The sequence below is a fragment of the Dermacentor silvarum genome, chromosome 2 (assembly GCF_013339745.2).
Source record: "Dermacentor silvarum isolate Dsil-2018 chromosome 2, BIME_Dsil_1.4, whole genome shotgun sequence".
Classification (NCBI taxonomy): Eukaryota; Metazoa; Arthropoda; class Arachnida; order Ixodida; family Ixodidae; genus Dermacentor; species Dermacentor silvarum.
This window is the reverse complement of record NC_051155.1, coordinates 178,644,820-178,667,820: the sequence shown is the minus strand read 5'-3', so window position 1 is coordinate 178,667,820 and position 23,001 is coordinate 178,644,820. Positions and strand designations below refer to the sequence as shown.

General features: G+C 44.2%; 1 protein-coding gene across 8 annotated transcripts in view; it reads right to left on the bottom strand.

Annotated features, from left to right (window-relative positions):
• Positions 1–19,151, bottom strand: part of LOC119442206 (protein polybromo-1-like) — a 101,880-nt gene extending 82,729 nt beyond the window's left edge. For 4 of the 8 annotated variants that reach the window (XM_037706986.2, XM_037706992.2, XM_037706989.2 and 1 more), the window contains exons 1-6: positions 18,982–19,150; positions 18,504–18,595; positions 16,387–16,484; positions 15,789–15,936; positions 11,504–11,623; positions 4,325–4,465 (exon numbers count right to left, since the gene is read on the bottom strand). In XM_037706986.2, coding sequence (XP_037562914.1) covers positions 4,325–4,465; positions 11,504–11,623; positions 15,789–15,936; positions 16,387–16,484; positions 18,504–18,572 — 576 coding nt within the window. In that variant the 5' untranslated portion in view covers positions 18,573–18,595; positions 18,982–19,150. Of the gene's footprint in view, positions 1–4,324; positions 4,466–11,503; positions 11,624–15,788; positions 15,937–16,386; positions 16,485–18,503; positions 18,596–18,733; positions 18,853–18,981 lie in introns of those variants that run through there. The other 4 variants (XM_037706994.2, XM_037706991.2, XM_037706988.2 and 1 more) reach the window with 3 other exon arrangements.
• Positions 19,152–23,001: the final 3,850 nt, after the last annotated feature.

Below are 23,001 nucleotides of genomic sequence, written 5' to 3'. Positions count from 1 at the left end.
GGTGAGTACATGTACCTTTGACATGGGATGACCAAAGAAGATCCAGACACCCGAAGAAGAAGCCGCTCATCTTGAAGCGCATTACGCGGTAAAGCGAGATACTGCGTGTTGGCGGCGAGCTGATTCGGAATACTGTGCCTAGCAGCACTTAGCATTTTCTAGCAAAACTTAGTCAAGCCTAGTAAAGCCTGGAAGAAAAGCTAGGTCGATCACCATTTCCACTGTTTACTCCAGCCCTGCACCACTAGTGCAAGCTGCCCACGTTTTTCACTGGATCATCACTGTATCATTTTGTCAAGCATTTGGTTTCTTTGCCATCACGATAATGTGACAATATAACTACAGGTCCCCTTCATTGTGCAGACTGATGCAGTGTAGTAAGTTATATATTCACATATATTATTTGCCCATAATTTTTGTGATTTAGTGCCCCAAAACGCAGCCTATTGCCAAGCTTCATGGCCATTAATTACTGTCATAATAAAGAAAGCTGTGCTTGAACTTTTTCTTTTACTTCATTCAAGGCTTGCCACTTGGCATAATGGATCTGTATGTATGCTGTAAGACCTGAGCTGTGTATGAACTCAAAAAGGGTTTCGTGGTATCTATTATCGTGTTCCCAGCAATCAAGCTCATCAAGTAAAGGCTGGATTGCAGGAGAATACAGGCGCGTTACAGTTGTGGGGCTGTACAAGTCCATATTAGGTGGCATGCATCAGTTTCCGTCACTGGAAGGGGACAGGCATGGTCCCTTTCTGTTTCTCAATGGAACTTTGGAGATAGCTACAGCGCGTGTAACCAGTTGTGGTTCAAGCACAACGTGGTACTCGTCAGTGCAATTCTTTCGGAGGAACACCAAAGAAACACGCAACAAGCTTTCTTTCTGTCTTTCTTTTTTCGGTCAGCACTATCGTCATAATCACTTTGCGAGATCCTTTTTTTTTTGGTAATTTCTTTCTTTCTTTTTTTTTAAGTTTCGGTTCCTATTTTGCACGTGGTGTGTGTGTCGTGTCGCATCTTTGTGTGTGATTGTGCAGCTTCGCATTTGTGTGATTGGCGCCACCTCCTGTGCCTTCGCAAGAGCCAAGTGGTGCGAAGTAACGGGGCTCATTTCTTCGATCTCAATGGCGATCTCCGTTAATAGAGATCGCCAATGCGGTGACTGCGGTGACGCTCTTGTCGGACGTATTTGAAGACGATGTCCGTCTTGCGCAAATCCAAGCAAATCTGATCGCCTCCAAGCGTAGTATGAGCCAGGCAATATTAGAGATTTTTTTATGCCACTCTAAGCCTAACAAATTCGGTGAATGAGCTTGAATGAATGAGGGTGAATGAAAAATATGGGTTTTACGTGCCAAAACCACGATCTGATTATGAGGCACGCCGTAGTGGGGGAGTCCGGAAATTTGTACTACCTGGGGTTCTTTAACGTGCACCTAAATCTAAGTACACGGGTGTTTTCGCATTTCGCCCCCATCGAAATGTGGCCGCCGTGGCCGGGATTCGATCCCGCGACCTCGTGCTCAGCAGCCCAACACCATAGTCACAGAGCAAAGCTAGCAAAAGTGTGACCTAACAGAATTTTTCTGTTGCACCCACCGTAAAGCCAATGTGGAGGTTATCCAGACTAGCTTTAACAAACACTGCATAACCAACGCACTCAACGGCACCAAGGATGCCGCTGTTTGGAGTGCCGAGGACGCCTGCGAAGCATCTGATAAGGATGACTTCTCTGGCAGTTCTGACATGGATGCAGCTTGGGGCACCGACTAGTGACATTTAGTAGCCAAGCTTAAGGCACTACATAAAGGTGTGTCATCCTCAAAGTGTTTTGTTTTTCTAAAAGGATATGGGGCAACCTATATTCCAATGAATTTTTTTTATTTCTCGGCAAGCTTAATATATAGGGGTCGACCTTTCCACCTATTTTCAAGTAAGTACGGTACTACTTGCAAATTGCAAGTAAAAGCTTATTAATAGTATTAAGACAGAACTACTACTAAATAAATAGGTCCCCACTCCCCACTTCCTAGTTTAAGCCTAAGTAAACAACAAGACAAGAATAGCATTGGAGAAAGCGTCAAGGTGGCATATTGGCAGGAGGGCACCTGCTGGCAAGAAGAACGAGCATGCTCGGTTGCCATGGCAACTGTAGCGATGGCGCTGCTTTAATTTCCAGCATGCAGAAAATTCCTAACCAACAGGCAAGTATGGGAGGACAGCACCGGTCAGAGGCAAGGGACGGTGGAAGCCACCCCTAAAGTTTGTGCCGCCACCGATATCTCAGCAAACTGGACATTACCAACTAACAATGTGCATGTACTCTGAATAAAGATATTGAGACTGCCAGATGCCTGAAGCCAAGTGACAATAATGAAGCATCTAACATCATTACAGGTAAAGGAATAATTGAACCTTGTGTCATAAGTGCTTAATTTTTCTGGAGTTTTACGTGCCAAAACCAGTTCTTCTTCTTCTTCTTTGTGGGGTTTTACGTGGTTTAACCAATTCTGATTATGAGGCACGCCGTAGTGGAGGGCTCCAGATTAATTTTGATCACCTGGGATTCTTTGACGTGCACTACAACGCAAGCACACGAGCGTTTTTTTGTCACAAGTACAAGGGTGATGACTAGATTAAACTGTGAACATGCTGTGATGATGACTACTAACATAATTTGTCAATATCATGCTGCAAACATTCTATTATTGCTGGAAGAAACTGGAGCAGCCACTATTGCCTATTTTCTCATCAGCCTTACAACAAAGGCCACAAGACATTGTACCTCCTAGGAAGTTTACTGTGCCTCCCCCCTGTCACCTCTCAATAACTGTATTTACTCAATTGTAACGCGTCCTCAATTATAACATGCACCCAACATTTTGAATGCCAACGGTGATAGCCCTTGTCACTATTACATGTGTTGATTTGTACTCGGATCTTAAAGGGACACTAAAGGCAAATAAAATGTCAAGCTAAAGTGATAGAGTAATGCTCTAGAATGTCTAAGGCATCAATATAATCGCGAACAGAGCTTTAGTAATCGAGAAATTGAGGTAAATGCAGGACACTATGAAAGACTCCCCAGGGACATTCAGGTGCTTACCCGATGACGAAGACACTCCTAAAGAAAATGTCACTAGTACTCAACCCCTGCGATTAAAAAGATCGTTTCGTTGGATTATAAGATGGAAGAAAATGCTACTTGTCTGCCTCTATTAGATTCTTAGAAAAATTGCCTTTTTGGCATTACCCTTGATTAAGGCATGGTTGGCTTAAAGGTTTCGTTTTCGCTCGACTCTGCGCCGCGCGCTTTCAAGTTTCAGTAGTTCCGCTATCGCGTAGTGTTGCGCAGGTATTACTGGCTCGCTAAACTTGCACTTGAAATTGCAAGCAGCAGAGAATGCCACGTCCATATGATGTCGCGGGATATCCGAACGGTCCGCGCGACGGCACGTCCGGATGGTGACCAGCTTTGTCGCCCGACGTCGCATTACTGGAGTCCTCGCTGCTTTCGCGCTCAGAAAAGCCGGTGTCGAGGCAGCCGTCATAGTACACAATGACACCGGCAGCGCAAGCCCTCAGCAGCATGTCACGCTCATCGGAGCTTAAATCACTGAAGTTGAGCCCAGCATCGCAAGCCAATGTGTCGTCGTCAGTGTCGTCAACAAGGTCCATTAGGACGAGCATCGACAATCGTCATGTTTACAATTCGACGCACGCTTTTCCTTCCGCTTTCGCACTGCCGTCGGCTCTATCTTGGCTCTGTTTCTGGCCGCGCGTCTGTGTTTTCCGCAACAAAGCCGTCGCGCTGCCTGCGGGCGGCGTTTTACTCACCGGCGGCACAACGTCACTATGAGACCATGACGTCACCACTCCTCGCTCGGGAGGGCGATTTGAATGGCGCTAGAGGTTTGCGGACGCTTCAGACGTAATTTTCTCATAAAATAAGTCTTTTCTTGGCACGAAACAACCGTTTCGAGGTTTCTGTGATCGTATTTTAACATTCCACGTTGACTTAATATTTGCCTTTAGAGTCCCTTTAACATGCATGTTATTTTTAAATAAATTGTTTAGGAAAAAAAAAAGAGTGCGTTAGAATTGAGTAAGCGCAGCACATAAACTGGCAATGTCAGTACATCTTTGTGATGTTACTCAGCTGTGCAGGAGGGCAACATTACCATAAATTTTTTCTGCTCCGAGGAGAGTGTGTAACAACATGTTGCGCTAGATTGTTTTCAAGGCGAAACCAAGCAATGAGCAGATCCCAATGCTGCCAAGGCATCATGTGCCTATACACTATACCGATGAAGTGGAACAGTACCGATCTAGATGGTAGCAGTTGAAACATGGAGCTGATGCAGCGACCCTCGGCATCCGTGGCTGTCATCACTGAAGTAAAGAGCTCCTCGTAGTGGTCTTCTTCCGATGACTCAGCCTGGCCTGCTGTGGGTGTCTGCGGCTCCTGCAACCATGTGAGAGGTTTTCTTTTTTCTTTTTTGAAATGAGCCAGATCCACAAACCGAAACTATGTGAGATAGAGCTGTAATGACAAGAAAAACAAGGCAACTTTCCTCTAGAAGTTTACAACAAAATGGGTCGAATTAGGCAAGCAAACCATGTGCGAAGATCGTATTCGTATTCTAAATAAAAGAAATGAGTCAGATCCTGCTAGTGTACGGATCAAAACGAGCCAAATCCACCTGCCCAATAGAAAAGCGCTTTCTAGAAATGTGATCCAGTCAATATGGCAGTCTCATCGCAAGCTGTGTTCCTTATTTTGTTACAGTCGTCAGTGCTTCTCAAGAAAAAAGTTTCTGTGTGAGATTACAAAGGAGGCTCCATCTCCATATGTATACCTGCCCAGTTCGAAGAAACTAACTCCGGGAGATCTTCCGACCGGGGGGTGGGGGGGGCAAGTACTGACAGGTGAATATTTCCTTACACTTTCATTTACAGATACTATACAAATGACCACATGAACATCAATGTCTCACTTTTGCAAGCATTTTGTTGTTGCTCATTCTGTCTTCAAAAGTTCTTTAAAATTTAATTAAATTCCGCGGTCTGAAGTCCCCCGACCACCATCTGATTATGACGCACGCCGTAGTGGGGAACTCTGGTTTAATTTCGAACACCTGGGGATCTTTAAAGCACACCAAATGGACGGCACACGGGCGGTTTTGCATTTCGCTCCCAACTAAATGCAGCTGCCATGGCCGAGATTTGATCCTGCAAACTCGTGCTTAGCAGCGCAATGCTAAAGCCACTAAGCAACCACAGCAGGTGTTCAAAAATTCTTCAGATAATGTTTGATTGTAAGAAATTTCATTTCTTTCACATTTTGCGAGGATGACATTTCCCAGCGTCTTAGACAAGGGACACATGAACGAGCGGCACTGCGTCCTCGCAATTTTCCTGATGTTAAATTGCCGCTCACACTCTGCATTGCTCTGTGGTATCAACAAGATACCCCACATCAATTCGGCTGAGCACTACATTAAAATACTTGACACTTCTTGCGCTAGCGCTCCTTGCTTTAAAAGCCATGACTAACTGTGGGCCTACGCAATGCCAGAGCGGCTGACGCCGAGGAGAACGATGGAGAGTCTAGTGTTGCTAGTGGCGGAACACAGCATTCGCTCGCTAGCTTAATGAGGCTAGGGGCACTAGGGCACCAAACAACCCCGTCAGAGTAATGAGCGGCGGCTCTGCAGTTAACGAAATAGCGCATGTATAGGTTTTCACTACTGCTTTCTTAACATTTTTTCATGCGATGAACTTCCAACTGGATTGAATTGAGTTGGATTCTTTTTGCCAATGTGGCTTGACAAAGCGCTGGACGCAGATAGAAACGGGACACAACTGCAATTTCCGGGAGATTTTCCTGTCAACCGCACAACAGAGAGAAAGAGTCCAAATCCGGGAGTCTCCCGGGTAATCCGGGGGACTTGGCAGGTATGGATATGCCTTTCAAGCAGACGAATTTGCTCTCTCCAAATATTATTCCCAGTGTTCATGAAGCACAGCAGTACCCATAATTGCCAATGTTGTAATGACGTTTCTATTGACATCACATCGGACCATTTTTGAAATTTGTTTCCAAGAATGTTTTCCTGCCAAAACCGCATAAAATTTAGTATTTCAAATAGAAAAGAGTCAAATCCCAACTTTAAATCCTAATAGTGGTTAAATGTGCAGCATAATTTTGCGTTACTTGTTGCTGTAATGTTGCTCTAGCCGATATGCAAAACATATCATATAGTCGCTAGGATGGTGTTGCATTTCAGTCCGATAACAAATTTTTGCGTTTTCCTCAAATTATGTTTAAGTGGATTTTACTCATTTCGAAAAAAAGCTCCTTATGTGTTTCATAAGAGCATCTGTGTCAATAACAAGTGAACAGAAAATTTCGTTTTCTTGCTTAAATGGTCCTCTAAAAAAATGTTATTACTCTATCCCTTCATTGGTCATCTTAACAGCTACAACAACAGTATCTTGTTCAGCTCAAACATGCAAATCTCAAAATTACACAAATCCCAGAACACGGCCTCCGAGATTTTCGGCGCACATGGGCACCACGTGATCTTGGATGTAGTGCACAAGCATTACACCTTTTCTCACTCTTCCGGCTTCCGCTCCATTTACAGCGAGCGGTACAGTTGAATTCAATTACGGGGTTTTATGTGCCAAAACCACGATATGATTATGAGGCACACTGTGTGGGGGTGTCACGGAGCGGCATAGTCTCTCGAGTCATCGACACGCCGATTAACGGTTGGGGAAAATGTTGTGTCCTCACGGTGCGGCACATAGTCTCGAGAAAGCGACACGCCGATTAACGGGCGTCAAAAACATTGTGGCCCCCGGGGCGGCATCTAGTTTCGAGAAAGCGACACGCCGATTAACGGGCGCAGGTGTGTGCCTGTGTTCGTGTGGTACAGTGCGGGGGCTCGACCTTGGAGAGAGGGGAATCTACCTTACCTTCGCCCCTGGTGAAAGGGGCGCGGCCAAGAATTTTGGGAGGAGTCATGAAATAATTAGGTGAACTCTGCATACCTGCAGTTCCTCTACATAGGGAACTAGGGAAGGGAGAGGCTATTTAAGCGCAGGTTTTGGGCCCTGCTAATTAGTCTAGAAGCTGAGCCTGTAATCTGCTGAGAAGCAGTCAAGGAGCTAGTGCCATCCAGTATCACCTGGGCCGCCTAGCTGTGTTGGAACTCCAAGTAATTAGTTGACGTACGAGACGTCAAACCAGCGTCTGCAACGAAGCTCACGGTAGTTCGCCTCAAGTTAGCTCAACCTGCTTAAGGGAAGTCATCAGATCTAGACTCCCGGGAAACCCGGCCCAGCAATCGCATCCACCTCGACAAGATTGGCCCGCCAGCATTCTTCAGGAAAGCTCTGCGCGCCGACTTCACAGTTTATGGACTTGCTGGTGCTGCTCGGCCACGCGTATGACATCGTTTGTTTTCTTTTGAACTTTGTTTTAGTCAATTACTGTTAACTGTATTCTTTTGTATTTGATCCTCGCATTGTTTCATATGTATATGCATAGTTAATTGCTCGTCACATTTCCTTGTCATGATCATTGAGCTATATCAAGTTCAGGTGTGTTAGTTTGTCTTGTGTCTTTTTTTTATTATTTTATTTTATTTTTGTGCATCAGCCGATAAATATCGTTTTTTTTTTTTTTGTTTACTCCAGACTCTGACTCTTTCACTGTGTTCGCTTGAGTACGAACGACCAACCAGCTTGTATACCCCGTCGATCGACTTCGCGCCGACGACGAACGGGTGACAGCCATGACAGGGGGACTCCGGAATAATTTCGACCACCTGGGGTTCTTTAACGTGCACCTAAATCTAAGTACACGGGTGTTTTTGCATTTTGCCCCCATCGAAATGCGGCCACCATGGCCGGGATTTGATCCCACGACCTCGTGCTTAGCAGCTCAACACCATAGCCACTAAGCAACCACGGCAGGTTATGTTGAACCTAATATATTGAACACGGATACAGTCGACGCTCCTTACAGTGGATTATAATAATCTAGAGAGAAAGGTATGTTACATTCAAAGTCCGTTCTATCCAAAATTAGGGCTGCGGTATGTTGTGAAATGGCAGAACTTCACATGTACTGCTGTCTAACTGGAAGACGATCCCAATAACAATGCACCAATCGAAATAAAAATAACTAAATAACAGATAAACAGGTTTACACAGTAATAGTACAACTACATGGCACGCTGCCTTGCTGTCCTCCGCCAAGTTTTGGAAGCCAGCCAGCCAGCTCGCCGACGTGCCAGCTGCCTGGCTCGAGTGCAGTGTCGCTGCCGGTGACATAAAACATCAGCTACAGTTTGTTCTTAACAGTGGTCTGTAGAATAAACTGATGTCTTAATTTTATCTTTCGCAACAAGCGACAACCACTGTCAAACCTGTGGCCCAAACGAGAGCTGCGTATGACGCGAGTTCTACTTGGAACCCACGTCAGGCCGCGTTTGCACTGCATGCAAGACAATTCAACTGCATCACTTGCTTCACAATCTGGACGCCGTGCATAGCAGTCTTTTTTTTTTGTATGAATGGACGTGATGAGAAATGAAGCATTCTCAAAACGATGCATTGTGCAATCGTCGGCAATTGTTTTTGAAGCACCGTATGCTACAAATAGATTTCGAAGCGAAGTGGATTAGGCATAGCGGTCCATTCGGCAGTTGGGGCAGCCCTAAGCTGCTTGCATGGTCAAGTCGAAAATGCATTGTTAGCCTGCAGGACGTTGCGTGGGACACATTGCTGCGGAAAACTTACAGCTAGTGTGAACGTTCTTCAAGAAAAAGTGCATTTTCACAGATTTTGCAAGTGGCTGGAAATAAGTGCATGCAGTCCATTGCTGTACGCATTGTATTTACAACATTCAGACAAAATTTGCCACAAAACTTGTGCGCTGTAGTCGATAGTCCATGATAGCAGGGTCCGTTAAAAGCAAAATATGTAGCATGAATAATATAGGCAGACTAAACTAAGTGATAAGAATAGTCTGTTATATCGGAAAGAACGTTGTATACAAATCCATTGTAATGGGTGGGGACTGTGTAACAAATTAACAAATATTACAAAGTAAATCTAATATGTTCTTGCCAATATAAACGGGTAAAGAATATATGCTTATAACAAATATTGGATATAATGATGGTGTATTTTCGTATTGGATGGGGCTTTGTTATAACGAGGTTCAGGTGTAATGGCAGCATTATTTTAGTTTCAATATCAAGAGCATCTATTTTTTGCAAGCTGTTCATGATGCATCCCCTCGTATTTCACACATAAAATACACTAGACTGCGCTTCGGAGGGACAGAAAATGAAGTTCCGTTTATCAGAAGTTTCATTTATGTGAAGGAACCAAAATTCAAGAAAAAAATCATTTTATTTCAAAAGCATAGTGTGTTTTAGTTTCAGTGGGGTGGAAAAAAGACGTTATTGTACTGTATTTGGAATATCACAGCTCTGTTCACGCAATGTACTTGTTCATGGGCTCTCCTTTTTTGATTGTCGCCTCACGATGCACAAAGGAACGTGAAAACTATGCAACGTGAACGCCACACAGCAGCCGCTGTCAGGACAGCGACTGATGAATTGGATTTTCCTGAATATTTGCCATCACTGTTTGACATGCTTGTCGACCTACTGTTGGCTTATATGAAATATGACGGCCAATGAGGCAGGTGCACTTTCATTTCCACTTCCGTTCAACCGGAGTTCACAAAACGAATCGTTCCGTTTAATCGAAGTTTGCTAACATTGTTTCTATGGTTGGCCAACCAAGTTTGGTACCCTCGTCCTGTTTTACCTGGCATTTCCACTTAAGCGAGTTTCTTTTATCTGGAGTCTGCTCCTACACTATCTGAAACTAGACTCATTATGCAGTCTAAAATTTCATCGCAATTGGCTTTAAGGTGGCACAAATAAAATCTTGCAGCATGGCACTTGTGTGATGATGGACAAGTGCTAGCAGTGGTTACTTCTGCTTGCCAGCTAAAAGCAGAGGTGCGACAGCTGAAATAGTATTTGGAGCAACTTTTGGAGCAGGAAAATAAAAATTTTAAGCAAGTTACGGGGAAAGAAAACTTAATTTTGGAGCACCTAATTCCGAATGTGGAGCAGTTTAACAGAGAAGTTATGCAGAACCCACTGATGATGATTATCAATGTAAGCAAATAGCCCAAACGAATGGACAAATGAGCGACAATCTACCCACCTCACTGCCAATCCTCGCAATATGGTTGCATGAGAGCTACGCGCCCTTTCCCTCAGCGCCTTCCCGAAGTTCCTTCGTGGCAGCTGTGGAGAGCGAACGCGTTCCCTTCTTGCTCTCCTTGGTGTGTCGGCATCAAGATCATCAGTGTTCGACGGAATGTTCACCTACAGTTGCAGTGTATTTTTGATGGGCAAAAATCCGCTATGGATTTTCCTCTGCCACATCAGCCCCGATGAGCCAGCCACGTCTCACTGCCCAAGTGGGCAGCGAGACGTACGACGACGAGCGAGCGACAGCCTCCCCTCTTCCTCCCTCCGGTTCCTTCCCGCCACTCGCTTGCCTGAGAGCATGCCCCCTTTCCCTCACCCTCCCGCGACGAACAAGCAACAGTGCCCCACTCACCCCTCCCCGCCACTCAATTATGCGAGAGCTCAAGCACAACGCCCTCTTCCATTATGCCCCACCCCTCTTCGCAATTCGGTTGCCTGAGAGCACACACTCTTTTCCCTTCGGTGCATCCCTCCGCCAAGTCTAACCACCGCCGTACCACCGACCTACCCCCAAAAACGGCCGAAAGACCCAAAGAAAGTTAATTGGATTAAATGCTGCATTAAAACCAGAATGCAGACTTGCAAGGGCAACTCTCTGGGCATACAACACCAAGCACGCCCACGCCTTTCCGTTGCTGCGTCTATCCACCATAACTACGTAACTATTGCACTCTGCTCTTACAGTCTGGCTTTTGGGTCTCCCATCACTTTCTTGAGTTCCCAATACTTCAAACCTATTTGCGACAGCACTATAGTTGTAGAAAATGCTTCGGGAAACAAAAGGAAGAAAGTGAAGCGACTAGAGTTACAGTGAGCTGCATCTCCTCGACTAAATTGGATTGGCAACTTCTGAAACATAAATGATGATGATGACAAAACTGCAGGTTGCCAAGTTGGCTTTTATTTTCTGCTAAAACTGGCATGACTGAGAACTTTTGCAGTGCGGTGGGGCGCTATTGCAACAAGTTTTACGCTTTTAGCATAGCTTGGCACTGAAATATGCAGATGTATCAAAATGGAGCAATTGGTGCCGCTTGTTGCACTAAAAGCAACATATAAACAACAAGCATGGCTGGCCTTTTCTTCATGAAATCAGCAAGAGGCCTTGCAGTATGAAAAGTAACAGTGTATAAGACCCAATCCCTCTCAGCCGTGTATATGCCTAGCAGCAACATATAGGTCATCCTCACCTTCTCCATGTCCTCATCATCCTGCTCTTCTGCCTTAGCATTGGCAGCCAGCAGGGCAGCCTTCGCAGACTCGAACCCCTGCCACAGTTCACAAGCATCCCGGTGTGCTTGAGTGTCTTCCTGCGAAAGCCATGGCATGAATGCTGAGCGTGAAATGCATAGAATATAGAACGTGAGCGACACACGTGCTGAGCAACCAAGTGGTGCAGATAAATTTGTATATTAGTGCAGAAACACAGTCAAAAAGAATAAAGATATTCACAGGGTCTCTCATATTAGCCCTAAGATGACTTGAAGGCGGAAGCCCAGGTGCCGGTGCATTAAAGACGGACACATGATGTACACATCCCTCTTAAATCACTTAGTCTACTTTGCTTAGTCATCCCTCTGAATTCCAAAGGCCGAGGGTTCGACTCCCACCCAGGCCGTAGGTTCAAGTGCCTTAATGAACTCTATCTTAATTAAATATGCCTTAATTAACTTTACCTTAATTAACATCAAAGGTCATGGGTTTTACTCCCACCACATGTCATTAATTAACTATATCTTAATTATGTTTGCCATAATTAACTTCACCTTAATTACGACCAAAGGTAATGGGTTCGACTAGTACCAAAGCTCTAGTGTTAGACTCCCACCAAAGGTCTAGGGTTTGACTCTGTCCAAAGGTCGGGGGTTCATAGCCTTGATTAACACCAAAGGTCATGGGTTCGACTCCCACCAAAGGTGGAGAGTTCGTATCCTTTTTGTACCTTTTGTGTCGAGCATTTTCGATCAAGGTCGACTGACTAATGAGACATATAAGGCTTTCACCTTAATAACGTGAAATATTGCAACAATGTATTGTTGTAAAGCAAAGCTTTCTTTGCCTATGACCTATCTTTTCTTTCTTTTTTTTCTTTTCACGACAGTTTTCCTGCGACGGTGGAGGTGAAGGCTTGACGGCAGCGTGCATCAGGCTTCTGAACTTGCTTTGAAACGTAATTATCAAGGGTTATAAATAAAAGTTGCTTACCGTATGCAACCCACGAATAGACAACAATTTCTTTGCATGGTTTATCTTAGCCAGTAATTCGTAATTTTTGTTTCTCACATCACGTTTCACTGGCTCCACGTTGGGAGGTCAGCTAGACGGGCCCAAATCAACAAACATTTCGCGGGTATCGTGTCTGGGCCTTTTGGCTAAGATCAATTTTATACAATATTCAGGCGGTCGTTTTCGACCGCTCTAGAGTGCTCTGAAAACCTAGCGCATGATCGGGTGCTCGAACTTAGGCTCTCCAAGTATGTTCAGGTGGTGAATTTGGATCAGCTTCCTCTGGCAGTAAGTATTCCAAGATGCTCTTACTTCTGAGATGCAAGCATGCACGAGATCTGGCAAAGATTTCTCAAGTGATATAACGTCTTTTGGCAGCGGGCGGTGCTCGTGGGCATGTCTCGACATGTCTCGTGGTGGTGGCGCTGCACTCGTGCATTTGCGGAAGTCGCCTCCGTATCCGGTTCCAGCTTTCTTCGCTTTAAATGTTAACATGTGTTCGGCTGGCACATTGTACCTCCCACTTGGATCCAGATCGACTCCTGATTTGTCAGCTTGAACTCCGAGGTTGGAGGCGACCACCCGTATATGCTACTAGTATCCATTCTAACGAGTTTGTTCAAGCCATACCGTTTCTTTTACAATGAAGCTGTCGAGAAGAGTGACACCCCGGATCTCATGCGGCGACGTGGTCTGTATAGAATGTCAATCAAAGAACAGCAAGCAAGGCAACCTGCTTCGGAGCCCCGAAGTGGCTGTATGACCTGGGCATTGGCGAGACCGCGCAGCTGGCGTCGGTAGAGCTGGCACAGCATGCAGCAACATGCGTTGGACGGAACGGGAAATATAGAAGTACTAGGCTCGGATATAGTGAAGCATTTGAAAAGCCTTGGGTATAGCGAAATAATTGCACAAGATATAGTGAAGCGCTTACAGAATCTCGGATAGATTTCGGGCCCTGGTAAAACACACCCCTATGGCTTTTAACGGGTGTGAGAACTCACTTAATGTAGCTTTGCTGCCTTTGATGCATGAATTGCTCAGATATTTTTTTTAAATTTTTATTTGTTTATTAAGCATATTGAGACGCACAGTACAGATAGTATACAGTTGTCTCGGGGAATGCGGCTAAAAGCAATAGTTTGCCTGAATGAGCCGCAACACCCTTAAAGGGCCACTAAAGGCAAATATTAAGTCAATATGGACTGTTAAAATCCCATTCCAGAAACTTCACAATGCTTGTTTCGTGCCACCAAAAAAAGACTGTCTGAAGGGCATGCCCACCTATAGCACAATTCAAATCCCGCCACCGAGCGGGAAGTTGTGACGTTGCATACGCCATCACTGCTGTTTACTCCTATCGGTGAACAAAACGGAACCCAACAGGTAGCGCTACGGTTTCTTGCACAAAACGCAAAAGCACAGCTGAAAACCAAGCTAAGACAGGGCGAAAGAGGAAGGGAAAGCAAGCACCAAATCATAACCACAATCTTTGACGCTTGTTGCCATGGGCCTCATTCTCTGCTACTTGTAGTTTGTGTGAGTTTCATGAGCCAGCAAAAATAGTGCAGCACTGTGCAATAATGAAACTATTGAAATGTGAAAATGCAGGCGATGCAGAGTCGAGTGAAAACGAAACCTTTCAACTGCCTATGTCGTTCTCAGGGGTAATGTTAAAAAGCACTTTTTTCCGAGAATCGAATAGAAGTAGACAAGTAGCATTTTCTTCCACCTTATAATGCATTGTAATGATCATGTTAGTATTATGAGTCGTTAAGTACTAGTGACAGAATTATAATGAGGAGTCCCTACATCATTGGGCTAGCACTTGATTGTCTCGGTGGAGCCTCAAATTGTGTCCTGCATTTAGGTCAATTTCCAAATTACTAAAGCTCTGTTCTTGATAATATTGACACCTTAGACATTCTCGAGCATTAATTTATCACTTTAGCTTGACTTAATATTTGCCTTTAGTGTCTCCTTAAACAAATTCACACTGCGCGAAATACAGTGGACAACAGTGACGTACAATACAGTTGAAGAAAAAAAAAAAAGAAAAAGAAAAATACAAGTGCCAAATACAGCTTCAGATACAACTGATTTCGAATGTGTTTAAAGAACAAAAATGAAAATGTACCCTGAACAATCATATACATAACACATAATCGCATCTCGGGCATATTAAGGCATCCAACCAAGTGCACCATTAAAAAGGCACCTTTTCATGGCAGAAGCAGATAAATCCCATGTCAAACAAGCCCCTATCAAAGGGGTAAGAAATATCAGGTTAAATAGATTAGGAGAGTACATTAGGAGTACAACAGGAGGGATAGGAAGCACCAGCACACCTCCACCCCTGCCAACCTCCCTTCAAAGTAATTGAGCACCACTATGTCAGTTTTGTAAAAAATTGCGCAAAACTTTCTCATGCATTAGCTGGTTATGCAACTGGATTGCAATATCATAGATAGGTAAACATAACAACATTATTAAATGCAATGACACTTCCATGAGTGAGAGTATTGATTGATACTCTTAAGTGCACAAGAACATGACAGAATAAAAGAGGTCTAAAAAAAGAAGGTAACGAAAGATGAATACAGGAGGCAGCCTTCTGAGGTCATAATTGAACCCCATCTTAATAAATCACTGGCAGAGTGGTTATAGACACAAGCTATCACACATTCCCTTGTCTGTTTAAGATTACACTCAGCACTGTTGAAAATTATGGTATCTCCCCGACACTTAACAATATTCCATAAATTGTATTTCCCACTGAGCTCATTTAATTGCAACATTGTCTATCATTACACTCCTGCTATTAATTATTGAACTCGTTGAATGAAATGCGCATAACACAAGAGAACCACCCCTTCTCCACCCTTCTGCCCCCCAGGCATTGGAACAAGGAATTTTGCTTCATATCCCCTTGCCCAACCAAGTGGCAAATCATGGGCAGAAAATCATGCAGCACATGCCACAGTAATCACAACACAATTTGTCATTGTGGCCACCAGACCAAGCCACACGATAGAACCGCACAACGCTCAAAACACTTGTAACATTATCCAGTTACACTGAGAAGCATACTTCTCTCTCCTATCGAGTACTCTCTCATGTTTCAGTTCTGCTTCATTTCATTGAGCGACCAAGCCAATCGACCAAGCCAATCAGTGAACATTGCTGAGGAATGATGGTGATATAAACACGAGCCTCGATACGTGACATGCAAAAATGTGGGAAAAGTACCTTATAATATGTTTTCGCATTGGACACCAGGAGAGCAACGTCACTAGTCATCTGTTCCAGGTCGGTGTACTCTTCAGCCTTGAGCTTCTGGTTAATCCGCAGCATATCCATTGGGTTGGTCACCACTTCATAATAATCCGCCTGACTTCTGGCGCAAGCAGATGGTAGTTCAATGGAAGAGGAAAAAGAGAGACTGCATTATGAAACTGTGTGTGGTTCAGACAGAACAGCAGACACAGGCAAGTGTCACAGCAGGGGCCAAGTTAGCCTCTAACATCAATGGACCCCTTAAAAAAAGTGCTGCACTGGATTCACTGGCTTTCCCAAAATGCCCACTGTTCAAAATATGGCCAGGTCAGCACATTTAAAACAGTGGCAACTTATCGATGCCCAAAGGATTTGTGAGCTTAGCCATGCAACATTTAAGAGTGGACATGCTTATACAGATGGTGATGGTGATTATGGCTATGCCTTTCGAAACGGGTTGGTCGCGAGGTGTACCGCGCGGCCAGAGAACATGCCCATGATCAAGGCGTTGCCAACATAACTCAGTTAGCCCATACAAGGCAGCATAAAAATGGGTATAAGGATGCATTACCTTTTTTTCGGAGTGCGAATAAAGTTTTCGCAGAGAAGGTGCCCATCTTCTGCCTTGCAGTTTTGCAAGGCACTATACAAGGACTGGAGCATTTCAGGCTGCAAGAGTAAAACATCGTTATTATTCAGATAGGAACTTCTTGTGGATGCCCAGATAGAATCAGCCTTTATAAATGTAGCGATGTGTTACAAGCACAAAATACGCTATCATAAATATGACAGTACTCCACAATACGCAGGTGGGAAGCACATGCTACAGGTTGAAAGGAAATGTAACTCATATAACCTAAACGCCCTTCTTTAGCACTTTAAGACACCCACTGGAGGTATTGGCTCAATTCATGTTTTGACATGGCGGGTCATGCCTCAAATACATTTTTTAAGAGTAAGCATTACCTCAGGGCCACCCGAGATTTCCTTACTCAAGTACATGTGAAATGCACTCATTCAGCAATCAATGAACTAATTTGAATGAATTTTGTTGCACTTGAGAGAGAAAGCTGAATTCTAATGTCTGTAGGAAGCAGAATTATGACTCATAACCTCAAAAATTTTGCTAAGCTTAACGAAAATTGGTAAACCATTAAAAAAAGTTGAAGCAGAATGTTTACAAATCAGTACCTCTTCACCAAAACGGGACATCGCAAATGTCTAAGCTGCACCTGTTATAGCATATGAAGTGGACAACACATCTGTTCTATCAGTTTACAGCTTAGGTGAAATTGTTACAATGCTTATGAGGGATTTGCAAAAGTAATATGCACAAATTAGTGGTATATATTATATCAAGTTTGTCCCCTTCAGATGTCCTAGAGGTACAGAAAACAGAACTGCGATATGGTTTTTTTATTCCTGCAATTAAGATTTGTAAGCTTGACACTTCAGCTAGTCTTTTTTTTTTTTTTTTTTGCGATTTTCAAGTTAAAAAAAAAATTATGGCCTATATAAAATTTTACTGCCTGAAATCGGTAGACTTTAACTGTGACTTTTAAATGCAACATGACTCGTTAATATTGGTGCAGTGGATGCAGAGCAAAACAATTTCTCCATTCCCATACATTCAGATAGGTGTTCCCAAGGTAATGCTTCCTCTTCATTATTCAATTACCAGCATAACTTTAGCACAACTAATAACGGATGATGCGTACTTGCATTACATTCTTACTTGATGCTGTTTATTTTTTTCTTTATTTTTTTTTCTAATTTTATGGTAATTACATCAAGATATTCATAACTTCAGGCTTTGTTCATTTAATGATCGAGTGCAAACGCATAATGCATTGCTTCCATTTTTAGCTGAGGCTCTTCCATTTCTTCATTAGCTCACATGCTTGGGCCAACTACTGGCTTTGGCATGGTTTATTTAAATTTGTATGGTTTGACTAGAAAGTAATTTTTCTGTCAACCTATACCACTAGAACTTGTGATACGTTTTGCTCATGATTGGCTGCGTAATTTCCAAGTCTAAATTTCTGGAAAAAAAACTAAGGAAAATATATGTAGCAGTAGTACTGTATGAACATGCACTTATTTAGATTGAAGGGTTAACCGAAATCACAGCATCTGATATCTAATTGTCTGGCTTGTACGAAACAGCTTAAGCAAAATCAACTCCTTCTTGGGGGGTTTGTAACACGGCCCCCTTTCGACCGCTATCGAGCATGATAGGGATTGAATTTCTCGGTCGCGAATGGCTCCTTTGCGCAATCTGCAGGTGGGAGCCAATCGCGGTCGAGAATTTTGATCCGGATCAAGCTTGATCGGAATGGAAAGTGGCCATGTGACTCCAGTATCATGTAGCGGTGCAACCTTAAGATAAAAACTGGTATTAGCACTGGAGAAAATAACGCATATCTACCGCGTGAACCGAGCTACATTTTCTTTATTTTTTTTTTCTCTCCAGAAAGGCATCTTTCAGTCCATTAACAAATAAGTCGATTGTTCAGAAATTCTTTCATAGCCACCTTATAAGTTAGGGCACCTCAGTAATCGAGGTAACACGGGAGCTTAGGCGTCTTTGCAGTGGCTTCACTGCGTAGCTGGCCACGCAAAGCTCAAAGCACTCGTTTCAGAAATGCGGCAATGTTGGAGTCGTTTCGTTTGGATAGCAAAACTTACCAAATCAAGAATTCTGCTACGTTTCCTGTCGTCACCGCGATCATCGTCGGTTTTCTTGCGCTTTGGCATGGTCTCTGTACTGAAAATCCACCCTGCATGAAAACGCGGCTTTAAGTAACCCACACAAGCATTTGGCGCATGCATTTGACGATTAACAATAGTCCTATTCATTAACCATCCGCTTTCACGGAACACCAAGTAACTATAAATGCAGAAAACTGTCTTTTGACCTAATTACGGCAACACCTTGCGCACGGAACTCGCATCACTTGTGTTTACATCTCCACCGCGATTACAACGAAACAAGCCGGAACGGTTGCATTGATCAGCTTTCAATGAATGACGCTGGCAAGCGAAGGCGTCACTAGCAACGCACTACAGGCATTTTAAACATGTGATGCTAGGCAGGGACGATCGGTATACAAGGCCGATGTCGTACCCTTGCCGTAACAAAAACAAAAAGCAAGCCGGGCATTACCAGTGCGTTCAGACGCCGACAGAGAGGATGGCCGTTAAGGCGAACCTTTAATTGAGCAGCTCTTGTTCCTCCAAGTTTGTAGCTATATAGTAAATTTCACAGTGTTAAAACGCTAACATTTCGCGACGCCAAGCCGACCAAACAAGCCCCAATGAAATCTCGCTAGCGCTCGTTTAATTAGAGAAACAGCGAGAACCTCCAATGGCATTGAATGAGGTGAAGATGGGTGAAGTCCGGAGTCCAGAAGCCCCTTGATGAAAATGCATACGCAGCGCCACGCCACAACAACAACGCAGGTGGCGCTGCGTGCAATTTTATGGCGGCTACTCGTGGTGTTGCTGAGGCTGCGTGTGTTCGCGGGATGTAGTAGTGCATTTGCGCTAGCGCATTTTATATGCCTTATGTTTCTTTCGAGACATTTGTAAGTCATGTCGAAGCCTAATCGGCAGAGGCACTGCTTCGTTCCGGGATGCAAGAATGACAGCAGGCGAAGGTTGTCACTGTTTGCAGTTCCGTCTGACAAGGAGCGGTTTCAAGTTTGGCAGCAGGCCCTCTCTGGATATGGAAAAACGCTGGAGAAAAAGTGTGTCGTCTGCGAGAAACATTTTGAGAGCCGATATGTTTGCAAAACATACAAGCACACAATTAACGGTGAACTCGTAGAGATTCCGCGCAACAGGCCACTTTTGTTGCCGGACGCTGTCCCCACGCGATTCTTGACGCGTCCGTCGCGAGCCCGCCGCCGAACATCTGCCCCAGCACAGAAAGTCGTTCGCGGGCGGCCAAGAAATAGCACTGATGTCGAGAAAACACGTGAATGCGCCAAAGCAACGCCAGTGACGGTGAAAGATTCACCGGAAATCTCCTGTGACTACTCTTCTCATGACCACCCGAAAGACGTAAGTGTTTGTGAGCCAGTCGATATTGAATACGACATGTCTTCAGAATCCTGTGACGATGTGGACTGTGTTGAACAGGTGATCGTGATTGCGGCTCCACCGGTGACATCCGCGACAAACACAGCGGTCAGGCGAACTGTCACGCCTCATATAGTGACTGCGCGCAAAGCGTCGCCTCCGCCGCCCGAGAATAGTCGCGTACCGAGTTCCGCTGCAGCAGTACCAGTGACGCCTGTGGTGTTCTGCACACTGTCTGCAACGACTGCTACGTCCACGGCTGAAACACCAATGTCGACGTCAAGGGGCAGCTCGTCTGCGAATGAGCCACGCGTTGCAGCCGTTACGAGAAATCCGCTGTGCAGCCCACCGGTGCCCGGCGTCGAAGCACCGGCATTCCTGGCCAAGTTCGACAAATCCTCGCTGCCAAACAGGTACTGGTCGGTTCACTACGTGCAGCACTCGAGCAGACATGTGGCTTTCAGCTTCTGCACAATGTTCGGCGGGAAGCCGACGCTCGCGAAACTGGTAACTTGCGAAGAGCATGGCGACGGCAGCGTTACCTGTCAAGCCACCGTCGACGGTGTGGACGTTAAGACAACCCGTGTGGCCGACGCTCAGGGCGTGCAAGAATTTCTAGCCAACTTGGACGCCCTCGCTTTCTGTCAGGGCGCAGCGTCCGCGGAAGAGTTCAGCGTCGTGAGCGCGGACGAGTGCAAGGTTCACGGAGAGAGAATTCACAGTGCCAAGTGCGACCTGCTTACGCCTGCGACGAGTAGACTGTGCGACTTCTGCAGGCACCTACGAAAGATTCTGCAGAACAAGGCCGCCTACGTCAAGAGGAAAACCTCGACGAAGTGTGCAGCGGAGAATGTCGCACCAGCTCACGAAAGTGTAGCGAAGGTAGAGCAGCCATCCCAACAGCCAGTCGCGTCCTCTACGACTGCTGGTGGATCACAAGTTGGTGAGCCCGTCGTTCAGGCGTCCTACACCACGGAAATCTTGGTTGAAACATGTATACAGGCATCGAAAAAACACCGTGCGCAGACGTCCGGAGATAAGGCTGCACAGGAAGAAGAGTGGACCCTCGAGTGCACTTACTATCCAGTGCCTACGTCCTGTGCTTCCACGGGTTGAGACTATTCATTTTATAAATAAACAACTATTTTATTGATTTCTTGACGTGAGAGCTACCTACCTTTGTTTCATTTGAAAGTTATCATAGCCGTTGAAACAACCTTGTACTTACCACCCCAGTCATATCTCTGTTGTGTTACACGACATACCGTCAAGTTGCTATCGACTCCTGGTGACACCACAAATATATGAACGCCAGTGAGATCTGCTTAAGACAAGTTCTTTAAGCTCACCGAGACACTTTCCTGTAGCCTGAAGAATCCCAGCTAACCATCCCGTGCCCAAACGACTCCGTTTTCTCTTACCTTGAACTTTAGCGAGCATTACTTTACGTTCCAGTGTATTGGCAGCCTTCATGGCATGACCAAAAAAAGGTTCTAGCTTCATGACTTTTGCTTCAAAGGAATGTTTGGGTTTAACCTTGCTTGGGACTGCAAGAGTGGTGCATTTTGCAGTCTGTGGAATTAAGAAGGCTTTATGCCAGCAGCAGAGCGCGAAGAGATTGACTTTCATTATTCTGAAAGATCCAAGACTCGCACCTGTACATCGCCACAGGATAAACTAGAGCATTATTAAGCTACCATATTTCATAATCACAGAAAGTCCACCCATTGCTCCCTTACCTAGCACTATTCTCTAAATTTCTTAAGTAGACCCATCTTTATTCTGTATCCTACGAAAACATGGTGTACAACATTTACGATTTCATTGTTAATCTGAATCATCTGTTCTTCACTTGTTATTATATTAGCATTATTATTAATGTTTAGGAAAAGACGAACTTTCTCGCTTTCTTACACCTTGAGAATGAAGGTGTTTTAGTCCTTTATACTTCCTGCCTTTAAGTTGTGTCTACATACCGCAAGTTGTTTACCTTTGTTCTTCCAATTCTCACTTACCGGTCATGACTCTCTCTTTATTTCTGAGTACATAAACTGTGTATAAATTATATGTATATAGAGAGAAAATACAATGTTGCCTGTCCACTTTTTGGACATTGAACCAGTCTGTGCTATCAACATTCGTTTCAACAAACGCTTCTTGCCCCATTTAGAGGTTTTTCTTCGTAAAATTATGTGGTGTTTGGGAATTAACACTTTCCTAAGGTACACCCGAAGTTTAGACTGATCAATTGAGTCAAATGCTTCGCTATTGTCTGTGAAACTAGAATACAAAGGTTTTTGGTAATCTTTACAGCTTTGCATTATTCATCTCATGTCCATGATGTAGCCCCTGGTACCATGCTTTCATCTGAACCCTGCTTGGTGTATCGCCATCTCATTTAATGTATGGCTCTAACCCTTTCTGTATTATTTTGAAAAGTACTTTATTTACACAACATATTAGAAGGCAATAGTTCTATATAGTTGGAACAATTTGTATATCTCCTTTTTTATGCAGTGAAATAAAGAATAGACCTCTTCCAGTCTTTTGGCCATTCTGCAGTCTTAGAATTTTGTCGACGTAATATGGTGCTGACTTTTGTTGTTTGTGGTCCAGTCTCCTTTACGATTCCAATGGGGATGTCTGTACCACTTGCTTTGCCCGTGGGTAGCTGCTGTAAGGCCCATCTACTTTTGTCATCTAAAACTCTTGCTGCTTGCTCATATTCCACATCTTTACAACACTCTTGCTCCACTTTCTTTTTCTAAACAGATTTTCTTTCAATTTTTCTTGTGTTTCACCATTGTCATATGCCTATAGCTGCGTGATAACTACACATTATTTTTAGGTTGAAAAATTACTTTCATTTCTTAAACATTGTTAAAGAGGTCTCTTGTTCTTTAACTCTTCCTTGTTTAGTGTCCTTGTTGGTTTTTGAAACTTGGCAGTGAAGGTTCTTGTGTGTGCTGTTTCACACTTCACTTTGTCCAACCTACTTTCTTGTGCTATGTTAACTGCTTCCTTTGAAAGCCATCGAGTTTCCCCTTCTTTTCCTTTTTTAGTAATATATTTTATGGCTTTTTCTATAACAGTGTTCTTGGTA